General features: G+C 39.9%; 1 protein-coding gene across 1 annotated transcript in view; it reads left to right on the top strand.

Annotated features, from left to right (window-relative positions):
- The first annotated feature begins 4 nt into the window (after window positions 1–4).
- Window positions 5–13,725, top strand: part of LOC132569570 (small ribosomal subunit protein mS27-like) — a 97,532-nt gene continuing 83,811 nt past the window's right edge. The window contains exons 1-2 of the mRNA XM_060235783.1: window positions 5–177; window positions 4,348–4,425. Coding sequence (XP_060091766.1) covers window positions 108–177; window positions 4,348–4,425 — 148 coding nt within the window. The 5' untranslated portion in view covers window positions 5–107. The remainder of the gene's footprint in view (window positions 178–4,347; window positions 4,426–13,725) is intronic.

Genomic DNA, 13,725 nt, shown 5'->3' with positions numbered 1-13,725 from the left:
CCGCCTTCATTGGTGCGCTAAGATTTACTGGTGGGAAGGAGGAGCTTGTAGTGGCAGAGATTCTTCATTCCTCCCCCGACTTGGTCAAAAGGTTGGTACCGGCCAACATGGCGGCGCACATGTTCAAACGAGGGTTCATCTGCAGCTGGGCTGGGATGAAAGGCTGGACTGCGGCAGGTGGGTGGAAGTGATATATTATGGTGGTCTCCTAGTCTCACGAACGCCAGTCAGGGTGACTTCTGCTAGTTGGATTACCCTTGATCAGGAATGGCCGTCTGAGCAATGGAATGCGATTTATTCTTTAAGCTCATCATCAGACGTCACCAGATTTCAGACATTCAAAATAATCAACCATTGGTATCTAACTTTGGCAAGATTATCCTCCGTTTCTAAAGCTACTTCACCGTACTGGTGGAATAAGTGTTGCCTCAGAGGTACCTTTGCCCACTGTTGGTGGGAATGTCCTTCCATTATCAATTTTTGGAACATAATTCTTCACTATATCGAGCTTATCACCTCCTATTGGATACCTCTCAATCCTTCTCCGATATTTTTGAATTTATGGGACACTCTTGACATCCCTAAAGCACGTCAGGATCTGATTACCAGCCTGCTAGTTGCTGCTGAAGCATCTATTGCCTCATTTTGGAAAGCGTCAACTTCCTCCTAACTGACCACATGGTTTGCTAAAGTATAGGATCACTTTGTAATGGCAAAAATTTACTCCAGTTTGCAGAATACCGTCTCATCTAATTTTTATGCTAAATGGTTCCTTTTGTGGAGTATATTAACTCTCAAGAAATCCCTCCCTATAACCCTTTCCGCATGTCTTTAGTTCGAATTCTTATATGTATGTTGATTGTTGACTTTGTTTTCTGGCACAGGGGTGGAAATTTTTGAGTTCAAATTCTGATTCTAAGCTTTTTCTTTCACCCTCCTTGCATTTTTCTATAGGCCTTATCTCTCAGTTTCATTTTCTCATGCAGAAATATATGTTCGACACCTTGAAACAAGGAACCCTTTTGGGAATAATTTTTTGTTTGTTTGTTTTGGGAGGGGGGAGGGGAGAGGGTTGTTTTTTCATGTGATTTCCTGTTTGACATCAGCACTTTTATAAAATGCATTTCTTTATTGCAGTGTATTTATTTACAGCAGTATGTCATCTTGGTTTTTTTTGTTTAGTGCTTGATATATCTTGACACTGTTCTTTCTCTTTTGATTATTGTACAAATTTGAATCATTAATAAACTTTTGAAAAGTTAAAAATAAAAGGAATGACCATGGCACCTCTAGTTGCTGTTCTGTGGCACGCAGCCTTACTGGATCAATCCAAACGTTTATGTAGTGCCTGTTTCCCCACAGTAGTTAACCACATGCTCCCAGAATGTATACAAGTAAAGTGTGGGAGCCAGAGCTTTCACTCGTTCTCATTCTGTAGGCTAGGGCTGCCAGCTCTGGATTGGGAAATACCTGAAGATTTGGTGGGTGGACCCTGGGGAAGGGAGAGACATCAGGGTACAATGCCATAGTGGCCATCCTCCAAAGCAGTCATTTTCAACAGGGGAGCTGGGTCCAATCTGGAGGATGGTAACCCCAGCAGCTGGTGTTCACAGGTATACTCCCTCTCTGTGTGAATGCTGCAAAATAGTAAATAGTTCAGTAGCACCTTTAAGATTACCAAATTTTATTGTAGCATAAGCTTTCGAGAAACACAGCTCTCTTAGTCAGATGCTGTATTTAGCCTTCATTGCTAGTAGCTGCAGATAGTGCCATGGTTTTATCAAATCTCTCTTTAAAACCATTTAATCTACAGGCACGGCTTGTGAAAGTGAGTTCCACAAATTATTGAACCAAGAAGTAGTTTATTTTGTTTGTCTTTACTCCCCTTAAATGTCATAGAATTTTGGGTAGAGAGAAGTTTTCTTTATTTTTATACATCGTTTATAGTTTTTTAAAAATAAATTTCTATCATGTCTCTGTTTTATTAAATTGAAAAGCAACACACTTATTAGTCTTTATGTAAAGGCTAAAGATATAGAACAGGGGTGGCCAAACTGTGGCTTGGGAGCCACATGTGACTCTTTTACACATATTGTGTGGCTCTTGGAGCCCCTACCGTCCTGCTGGCCAGCTTAGAGAAGGCATTTGTCTCTTTAAATCGTTTCTCCAAACCAAGCCAGGTGGCGGCTTAGATAATGCCTTTAAAGTTGCTTTCTTTCCACCTCTCCCTCCCCCATCTATTTGCCTTCCTTCCTTCTTGTCTTGTGGCTCTCAAACATCTGATGTTCATGCCTTGTGGCTCTCAAAGATCTCATGTTTATTTTATGTGGCTTTTACATTAAGCAAGCTTGGCCATCCCTGATATAAAAGATATGTAAGATTATAGGTATAAATACGAACTCTTGGGATTAAGCAGCCTTGAAAACTCAGTTGAGCCTTTCACAAAGTTGAGATGCCTACCCAGCTGATAGACCTTTCCTGAACTTTACTCTGGCAATGTTCCTTATTACTTTACTTGTGTATTATCTAATTCTGCATATGTATGCCGTGAAGCAAGACCCATTATATTCAGTGGGACTTAATCTCAAGTGGGGCTTATTCTCAAGAAAGGGAATTTCAGCTTCAAAATTTTAAATAAAAAATTGGTTGTTTTGTTTTTTGGTATTTCTACCACTTTTTGTGCTAATTGCCACATCATTTTTTTTCATATGTTTGGCTAACAGTGAAGCTCTGAGGTTAACAGTTTTTCATATAATTTCCCCATCATCCCTTGAGCCTAATGTAAATAGCAAAACATCCATGCTTTTTGTTTTTGATTCAATATCTGAGTTTTGTCTTAAAGCAGAATAGATATTGAATGATTTAGTTTACTATAATTTTCAGTTATTCAGATTTCTTGTAACTGATGGAGTGGCAGAAAATACATTGTAGAATCTTGAACTTCTGCAAGCAGTATGCAGATCTTAAAGGGCTAGATAGATGGAATTGTAACTTTATCTTCCTAGGACCTATCTCTGCAGAATGATTTGTTCCCTCTGTATAAGGGCCTCTACACTTAACTGTTTAATAAATATGCATTTCTTTCTTGTTAGCAATGTATATATCTTCCATAGGATTCTGCTTTTGGTCATTTCTTCCCAGGACTTGCAGTGCAATCCTGAGTAGAGTTTAATGGCCTTACATAGGTATAACTCTGTAAAAAAGATTGCACTGTTAAATGCAGTACTCAAAGTTGGGTGGGATGCTATCCAGCTGCCTTTTAGGCAGCCCTTATATCATTCTGGGATGGAGCAGGATCACTCCAGTTTTGCCTTACAGTAGTGTTTTTGTCATAATTTATAGTAGGGGTGGCCAAACTGCAGTTTAGGAGCCACGTGTCTCTTTCATACATATTGTGACTCTCAAAGTCCCCATTGCCTTCCAGCCAGCTTGGAGAAGGCATTTCTCTTTTTAAATCACTTCTCCAAACCAAGCCAGCTGGCAGCTTGGAAAATGCATTTAAAGTTAACGTTGCTTTCTTTCCACCTCCCTCTCCCCATCTATTTGCCTGCCTCTCTCTCTCCCACATCTGATGTTCATGTCTTGCATTTCTCAAACATCTGTTGTGTATTCTGTGTGGCTCCTATGTTAAGCAAGTTTGGTCACCCCTGATTTATAGTAACTCTGTTGGTTCATAGTGATTGGTAACTTAATGATTTCAGTGTGTTAAAGTCTAATTCAGATAAGTCATTTCTGCAGCTGGTTAGGCATTTTAGATATTGCTACTCTGATTAAGGAATATCAGACAGACTAACATTTTACTTTTGTTCAGCTAGAGAATAACGTTTATGTACTCTTGAAAATAAAGGAAGGTAAAACCATAATATTCTGTGAATTATGAGCCCAGTGGAAGTTTTATGGAAGTCTAATTTATAGTGGTGGTAGATTCAGGTGGGTAGCTGTGTTGGTTTGAAGCTGCAGAACCACCTTTAACACCAACAAACCTTTATTCAAGGTATAAGCTTTCATGTGCATGCACACTTCTTTAGATACAGTGAGTATTGTATTTGAAGTTGTGCATCACATAAAAGCTTATACTTTGAATAAAGGTTTGTTAGTCTTAAAGGTGGCACTAGACTCAAACTTAGTTATAGTGGTGGTAGTGAGATCCCTCTGAAGCTAAGAACTCCTTTGGAATTCTAAGAGATGATGACATTTAATGTTTCCTGGTATGATGGCAGCTATAGTGGCTTTTTGTTGTACTTGTTAGAGAATGGAATGTATAAAAAGAAAGTTGGCTAATAAAATGTACATTTAGATAAACTGAAACCTGTCTAAATGACCTGTTGATCTTGCCTTTTTTATTAGGCAAAAGAACTATTCTATCAGCCGCTTATGTGGACAGTTCAAAATGGGAACAGAGAGAAAAAGATAAACACAGTCTGGGTAAGGAAATATTTTCTCCATTTTGGACCATAGAATCTTTTAAAAACTATAGGCTATGACCTAAGCTTCTGTTTGTTAGTATCCTATATCAGGATTTCCCAAGCAGGGTCACTAATTTTCTTGTGGTAGGTTATTTGACAAAGGAGTGCAGACAAAAGTAGCACTGGGGCACACAATGAACTTAATGGGCGAAAGATTAAAGACAGGACAGAAAAGGAAATACTCCTTTGCTCAACAAATAATTAAATTGTGGCATTCAGTCCCAGTGGATGTAGTGATAGCTTTAAAAGGGAGTTGGATTTGTATAGGATAGGAGCATTAAAAACGCCTAACCATAGTGAGTAAAGGGAATCTTTGTGACCGGCCATTTCTATCAACTGGGGGGACCCACACAGACTCCTGTGATTTTGGGGGACTCAGGTTTATTTTAAATTATAAACTTTCTGCTCAGATACCAGGTGTTCAAAGGTAGTGAGTATATAGGCTTTGGGTTTGCTGCTGTGAGGTAAATTTTGTGATGCACATGTAGAATACGGAGGTAGAGATGGGCACAAACCGCCTTACAAACCAAAATCTTGACAGTAATTTGGGCTGGTTCAGAGCTCCAGAATTGATGTCTGGGGAAGGTGCCTTCCCCAAATATTTACTGGACTTTTATCTGGTTCAGCTGTTTGGACCATTTAAACTTAACATCTGAGTGATGCAGGTCCACAGCTGATCTGTTAGGTTTAACTGACTGTGAGGGTGGGGGGGAGGCAAAATGGACCGATATAATGGCTGCCATCCATTTCAGCCTAATGGCTTAATGGGCTTTGAAGCAGGGGAAGTGAAACCAATGGATTAAATGGCTTCCTGGGTGATCCAGACCTGCTGGACCTGCTCAGTTTGGGTGGGGGCTGCATAAAACCCAAACTGGATTTTTAGATTCTTGCCCTTCTTTATATGGAAGGCATTGAGGCAGGAATTATATATTAACAAGATTTATTTATTTACAAGTAGCTTTCAAGGAACAGATCAGAAGCACAGAACTCCAGATAGACAAAAGAAACCTGAGGCACATCAATTTAGAGAGCAGTTTCAATTTTTTTTAATACTGCTCTGATGCTTCCCTTGGCATTGATAACGTCACCAAGTCACATGGAAAGGAAAGGTCCCCTGTGCAAGCACCAGTCGTTTCAGACTCTGGGGTGACGTTGCTTTCACAACGTTTTCACGGCACACTTTTACGGGGTGGTTTGCCATTGCCTTCCCCAGTCTTTTACACTTTCCCCCCAGCAAGCTGGGTACTCATTTTACCGACCTCGGAAGAATGGAAGGCTGAGCCAACCTTGGGCCCACTACCTGAATCCAGCTTCCACTGGAATCGAACTCAGGTCGTGAGCATAGAGTTCAGATCACAGTACTGCAGATTAAATGTTTTCACAGCAGGAGAGGACAAGAACTCAAGCTTATTCCACAATAAATATTGTAGTCATTTTGGGATCTCTTCAGGTGGCAACCCCTAGCCTCGGAAACATGTAGCCAGGTTAGGACTCTACATTGTAGGGGGGGGGGGGTTAATCCTAAATCCATCATTCAGGTTGAAATAGAATAAAACAACATAGAAATCTTTTGTTCAGCTGAAAATCTACAATGTAGAATTTTTAAAAAATAATAGAAAATGTCTTCATATGCAAAAGCAATGCTAACCTGGCAATGCAACTAAAGATGCTTAAAAGGGAGTTCAGAGACCCAGAATAGAATAGCCGTAGAGAGGAACAAGGAGATAAAGAAGTAACACAATTATATAGCTTTGTATAGACTGGAAGCCATCTAACACAAATCACTAGATAAAAATTTGTTGAGGTCCAGGTCCAGAAGCATCTGAGTATGGCAGGAATGTCCAGTTTCACAGAAGTGAAGATATGGTTGAAAGACTGGCTGTTGGTTAAGGACCAAAAGGTAGGTAGTGGTGTGTGTTTGTGTGTGAGACCACTGGATTTGAGTCCAGGATATAAAATGTTTAGAGTAAAAGCTCCCTTCATTAGATATGTATTAGAAACTTGAATTCCAATTCCAAAAACCTTTATTAGCATAACAAGAAACTTGTAATCACTATTTTAAAGTAGACTTTAAGATAAAAAGTAGCAAGATTGAACTAGCAGTTTTTATATTTTAAGAAGACATTTCAAGTGTTTATAAGATAATTAGATAGCCAAGCATGTGCGCCTTTATCAAATGGGACAATTAGATATTGTAAGATTATGTTAAAACCCTATAAACAAGGGAAGTTGATTGAGAGCTTTCTTCTCAGACGGGGCTTCTTGCCTGTGCGCTGCTTATCTTTGGGTTAAGAAACGTCTATAGACTCATATAATTGCTTTCCTTTAGGTATCCATTTGACATGGGTGGGTAGTATAATTTTCTGTTGATTTAGTCAGTGTGAAGAATGCTATAGTTATGTTTTAACAGAAGTTTAAAATGGAAGCAGGGATTCATAAAATTTTAGAATCATAGAGTTGGAAGGGATCTCTAGGGTCATCAAGTCCAACCCCCTGCACAATGCAGGAAACTCACAAACACTTCCCCCTAAATTCACAGGATCTTCATTGCTGTCAGATGGCCATCTAGCCTCTGTTTAAAAACCTCCAAGGGAGGAGAACCCACCACCTCCTGAGAAAGCCTGTTGCACTGAGGAATCGCTCTAACGGTCAGGAAGTTCTTCCTAATGTTGAGCCGGAAACTCTTTTTATTTAATTTCAACCCATTGGTTCTGGTCCTACCTTCCGGGGCCACAGAAAACAATTCCACACCATCCTCTATATGACAGCCCTTCAAGTACTTGAAGATGGTGATCATATCACCTCTCAGCCACCTTCTCTCCAGGCTAAACATCCCCAGCTCCTTCAACCTTTCCTCATAGGACTTGGTCTCCAGACCCCTCACCATCTTCGTCGCCCTCCTGTGGACCCGTTCCAGCTTGTCTATATCCTTCTTAAAATGTGGTGCCAAAAACTGAACACAATACTCCAGATGAGATCTTACCAGAGCAGAGTAAAGCGATACCATCACATCACGTGATCTGGACACTATACTTCTGTTGATATAGCCCAAAATTGCATTTGCCTTTTTTTCCACCGCACCACACTGTTGACTCATGTTCAGCGTATGATCCACTAAGACCCCTAGATCCTTTCCGCGCATACTACTGCTAAGACAAATCTCGCCCATTCTATAACCATGCATTGGATTTTTCCTACCTTAATGCAGAACTTTACATTTATCCCTGTTAAAATTCATTTTATTGGTTTTAGTCCATTTTTCCAGCCTGTCAAGGTCATCCTGTATCCTGTTTCTGTCTTCTGTGTTTGCAACCCCTCCCAATTTAGTATCATCAGCAACTTTAATAAGCATCATTGATAAGGATGTTGAACAAAACAGGTCCCAGGACAGATCCTTGAGGCACTCCACTTGTCACTCCTCTCCAAGAGGATGAGGAACCATTTATAAGCACTCTTTGGGTGTGATCTGTCAACCAGTTACAGATCCGCCTAACGGTAACAGGATCCAAATCACATTTTACCAACTTGTCAACAAGGATAGTATGCAGAACCTTATCAAAAGCCTTACTGAAATCAAGATAAACGATGTCTACAGCATTCCCCTAATCCAGCAAGGTAGTCACTTTCTCAAAAAAAGAAATCAGGTTAGTCTGACATGACTTGTTCTTGAGAAAACCCTGCTGGCTCTTAGTAATCACATCCATTCTTTCTAAATGTTCCAGGACCAACTGTTTGATGATTTGTTCTAAAACTTCTCCAGGTATAGATGTCAAGCTGACGGGTCAGTAGTTACCCGGATTCTCTTTTTTTCCCCTTTTTGAAGATGGGGAAACATTCGCTCGCCTCCAATCTTCCAGCACCTCTCCTGTTCTCCAAGAATTTTCAAAAATAATAGCCAGAGGCTCAGAAATTACATCCGTAAGCTCTTTTAGAACCCTTGAATGCAATTCATCTGGCCCTGAGGACTTAGTTTCATTTAAAGAAACTAGGTGTTTATGTACTACCCCTACGCTGGTTGGAACTTCATACCCTCCTTATATATTCTGTTTTTGCCATGTTGAGCTCTGTTCCCCTCAGAAGAGAAGACTGAGGAAAAGTAGGAATTGAGCAGTTCCGCCCTCTCTTCATTACCTGTTACAATTTCACTTCCTTGCCCTCACAATGGGCCTACCATGTCCTTGCTCTTTTTCTTACTCTGAACATAAGAAAAGAACCCTTTTTTGTTGTTTTTAGCAGCTTTGGCCTGCCTAAGCTCATACTGAGCTTTAGCTTTCCTAACTTTTTCTCTACAAGCATTGGTGATTTGTTTATATTCATCCTTGGTTATAAGGCCCTCCTTCCAATTCCTAAAGGAGTCTTTTTTGTTTCTCAAGTCTTTAGAGAGCTGTTTATGGAGCCACTTCGGCTTCTTTAGGCTTTTTCCATTTTTCGTCTCATAGGAATCATCTGTTATTGCGCTTTCAGTATTTCGCTTTTAAGAAACTCCCACCCCTTCTGAACCCCCTACCTCCTAAGTATTTCTGACCAGCATAGTTCTAAGTTTATCAAAGTTTGCCTTTCTTAAGTCCAACCTATAAGTCTGGCGACATATAGCTTTCCCCTTCCCTAAGACTGTGAATTCCAAAATCACATGGTCACTACTGCCCAGGGTGCCCACTATTTCCACTTCTTCAATCAATTCTTCCTTGTTGGTAAGAATCAAATCCAAGATAGCAGATCCCCTTGTTTCCTTTTTCACTTTCTGGTGAGTCCAAGACAAGTCAGGAATCTATTGGACTTTTCATTTTTAGCAGAGTTGTACTTCCAACAGATGTCCAGGTAATTGAAATCTCTCATGATTACTGTATCCCTTCTCTTAGAGAACTTTGCAATCTGCTGTAGAAGTATCTCATCCAAGTCCTCTGCCTGACTTGGTGGTCTATAGCAGACCCCCACAATAATATCACTGTTGTTTCTTACTCCTTTTATTTTTACCCAGAGACTCTCAACTGAGCTGCCATGCTCCGATTCATATATTTCCTCACAAGTATATACCTCCTTCACATATACTGCTACATCTCCGCCCTTTCTCATTTGCCTGTCCCTTTTAAATAAGTTGTATCCCTGAATCCTAATAATCCAGTTGTGAGTGTCATCCCATCACATTTCAGTAAGGCCTATTATGTCATAGTCTCCTTCCTTTATTAGGACTTCCAGTTCCTCCTGTTTGTTCCCCTTACTCTGTGCATTAGTGTAGAGACATCGGAATCCACGTTTTATGCATCCGTAGGGTTTGGTTTCTGTACAAGCCTGCAAGTTAACATTACCTAGTGTATGTGCCACTCTCTGCAAATATTTAATGTTCTTATACCCAGTTTCTGGCATCATACAAGGCTTTGAATTATTGTCTTGCTCCCCCATACAATTCTCTAGTGTTTGGGTACAATACTGATAATGAATCTGAAACATGATTGAGGTGTAGTTCTGATTGGGAGCTAAATGATCTTATGTAGGAAAGATAACACGAAACCTAGATGCTTTTAAAGTGCATGCCTATGTCTGAATCAGGCCTGAGAATAATCTAGAACAGCTTTGTGATTGAATAATAATTTAAACCTTGGTCTAGTTCTAGTTTGATATTTTAACTCCTGCACCCACTGGATCAAAATTGTTCTCTGAGCTGGATGAAAAGTGTGGAGCTATCAGTTTGAACCCTAGATGGCGCTGCTGTTTTGTGGGCACTGATAAATTACAGTAAAGGGTTGGGGGGGGGGGTTTCCAGTTTTTACAATAGTCACATGGAGAAGCTTCACAATCACGCATGACAGAGATTATTTCTGTATGGGAGGAAAAAAGCATTGATTATGTCAATGATTCATTGTATTTATTTGTTTGATTTATAGACTGCCCTTTCTTATGCAAGGCTGAGGGCTGTGAACAACATCTCAATAGTTTTTCAGATTTAATTTAAACAGTTAAGAACGCTAACAATTCCAAGTTCTATTCAGATGGCAGTTAAGAACCAATTGTATCCAATCCCCATAGGGGAGAGGAGAAATGGAAGAGGCCAGACTTGATGACAGATTGGTGCTGTCCTCAACCATAGGCCTGGTAGAACATCTCTGGCTTATAAGCCCTCTAGAACTGCACTAGGTCCTGCAGGGCATGGATGACATTAGGCAGAGTTCCACCAGGCCATTGCTAGGGCTGAAAAGACCTTGGCTTTAGTTGAGGGCAGTCAGAGATCTTTCAAGTCAGGGATTGCCAGGACGTTGTTCTTCCCAGAGTGTAATGCTCTTCTGTGGGTATATCAGGAGAGGCAGTCACCAGGGGTGACCAATGGTAGCTCTTCAGATGTTTTTTGCCTACAACTCTCATCAGCCCCAGTCATTGGCCATGCTGGCTGAGGCTGATGGGAGTTGTAGGCAAAAAACATCTGGAGAGCTACCATTGGCCACCCCCTGCCATAGATATGTTGGTTACAGACCATTTAGGGCCTTAAATGTTAGTACCAGAACCTTGAACCTGATCCAGTATTCAATTTGGAGCCAGTGCAGCTGGCAAAACAGTGGCTGAATGTGTGATGCCAGTAGGGTTCTGGTAAGAACCTGAGCTGCTGTATTCTGGACCATTTGTAGTTTCCGGGTCAGTCTCAAGGGGTAGCTCTGCGTAGAGCAATTTACAATAGTCTAACCTGGAGGTGACCCTCATGTAGATTACTGTGGCTAAGTCAGGGCGAGACAGGATGGGGGCTAGTTACCTGACCTGATGCAGCTGAAGGAACATATGTTTGGAAGCTCATACAGATTTTACATATGTGTGTTTGGAAACTCATAAAGATTTTTTCCCACATGGGAAAAATTCACTCTCATTATGGATTAGTTCACCTTAGTCCTGTTTAAACATCCCTTAGTTTGTTGTTGCAGTAGTTAAAGCTTGGATTTATGCCACTCTTCTAAAGAACACAGGAAGCCATAGAGATTCTGCAACACCTTTGTGATTACATAGCAGGTTTCTTAATTTGAAAAGGCAAGGTTAATTTAGGATTGTTCCAGTACGCAGTGCTTCACCAAGAAGATGGAGTGGTTAGATTCTGTTTGTTTACCTTGTTTTGATGACCCAAACTGTGCACTCAGAAAAGCATTTAACTAGCCCAGCATAGTATATAAATAATAAATGAAAATAGCATATATTTCAATACAAAAAAATTGACACATACACCCTTATCTGTTCAGCTAATGTTATTTATAGTCTGCCTTTTTTATAGGGACTCATCATATTGCACATGCTAAGTCAGTGCAATCAACAAATTGGGACATTCAATAAACAGTGTATTAGGATTTTAGAACCACCAGTAAGAACTGAAGCGTGGCATAAGTATTAGTATGATACATTAAGTGGTACAGAAATTACACAACAGAATCCTACAATAAGCTATATTCAGCAATATGAACCACAATCCTTAATCGTTTATCCAATATTTTATTCTTCCTGGTTTTCATTTAATACGGACATCTTTAGGGGACTATTGGCAAACTTTCCTTTATACTGGTGTGCTGTGGATTTGTCCAAGCCAAGTCCACTGGTACAAAAAGAATTTCAAGCAGCTCTTCCACAGTAACCTCTTATTGATTGGGGTTGACCTGAACAAGATTTGAGCCAGCAATTTGGGGGAGTTGAAAACACTTTCTCTCTCATTACTGGTCTCCTGAGTCACCTATTTGTAGGGAACAGGAATTTTAATTTCCATGGACAGTTTTAAAGCACACTACACCAACAGGCAATCCTAGATCTCATTAAGAAAGTAATGTTTTATAGCTAGGTGGATTCTTAGGTTATTTAGGATTTTCTTGGCTTGATTGATGAGATTTCCATTCTGGTTTTCTTAATTTGGATTTTGTGGAGTAAATAACACAGTAAATAACACAGTCTAGTATTATAGAGGGTACATGCTATAGACGTCTGTGTGTATCAAGCAACAATGGACCAGTTTCTCATTCAACTGACATTCAAATGGCTGCTTTAGCAATTCCCATTTGTCAACAAATAAAGGGTTTTTTTGTATATATTGTCATCTCTTTTGTTATGCAATATAAAAATGAGAATGTCACTACACCAAGAATCAGACCAACAACCCTACAACAGTTGTACAAGAATGAGTCCTATTGAACATACTGGAATTTACTTCTGAGTAAATATCCATCGGGTTGTCCAAGATAATTAATTCTTCCTGATAAGCCAACAGCTTTCCAGTTACTGCTTGAGGCATGCAAGGCTATGTTGGTGTTTGCAGGATGGTAAAATTGTATCCCACTTCTTGTCAAGGTTGCCTTTTAGTAGCATGCTGTATAATTTACTTATCTGTTTTCTGTTACTTTTAAATTGTATGTGTTTCGAAATGTTATACAGACACCCAAATCCAATAAAATACATTCCCAACAAAATAAAATACAACAACATCCAGAGATATTGAAGTATAAACTACTTCAAAACACTGGACAAAATTAAATTAAAAGTTAAAAGAGTCAAGGCTACAGTGGGAGAGTCCTTTTGAAGGAAGTTCTGTTGGATGAAAGCTACTACTATGAAGCACGTGATGAAAATCTTGCCTGCTCTAATGATGGCTTTTGCAGCATAACTAGACCTTAAATCTGGGGTGATGGGTTGACCCCTTTGAGAAAATATATTCCCTTAGATGTTCCAGACCAGGCTATTTAGGGGTTTAAAAACAAAACATGCCTTCATTCCCATCCCCCCCCCCCCCGGAAACAAATTGGAAGTTGTCAGGTACATTCCCCAAATGCAGTTTCAAGCAAAAAAAAAAAAATTCCTGCATTCTACGCCAAACAATCTTTTTAGAGAGTTTGTATGCTACCTCTTTAGAGACTGGATTAAGGAAAAAGTAAAAAGAACACAATACAATCATAAAAGTAGCAATCTAATATGAGTAGTATGAAAAGAAGCCACAAAAATAGGCATTAAAAAATTACACATCTTGGAAGACAGTCCCAAGTACATTATTGGATGGCCAAATGAAAATTATTTGGGTGTGAAATATGGCATCTAGATAGCGGCACATCAACCAAAGCTGATAAAACACACCTCTAGCCAAGTCTGCCAGATAAGTACCCAAGAGCACAGGCATAAGCAGGAAAGGGATAAACCTTTCAGGAATGTGAACATATTCAAGACAGACCTGTAGCTTCCTGAGTTCTATGGTCCCCCATCATGAGTAAATCGAGGTTACCTAGGTTTGAGTTTAGGTTAGGTTTACTCAATT

Source organism: Heteronotia binoei, chromosome 4 (genome assembly GCF_032191835.1).
Source record: "Heteronotia binoei isolate CCM8104 ecotype False Entrance Well chromosome 4, APGP_CSIRO_Hbin_v1, whole genome shotgun sequence".
In the NCBI taxonomy this organism is placed as follows: domain Eukaryota; kingdom Metazoa; phylum Chordata; class Lepidosauria; order Squamata; family Gekkonidae; genus Heteronotia; species Heteronotia binoei.
This window is presented reverse-complemented; position numbering and strand designations above follow the sequence as displayed.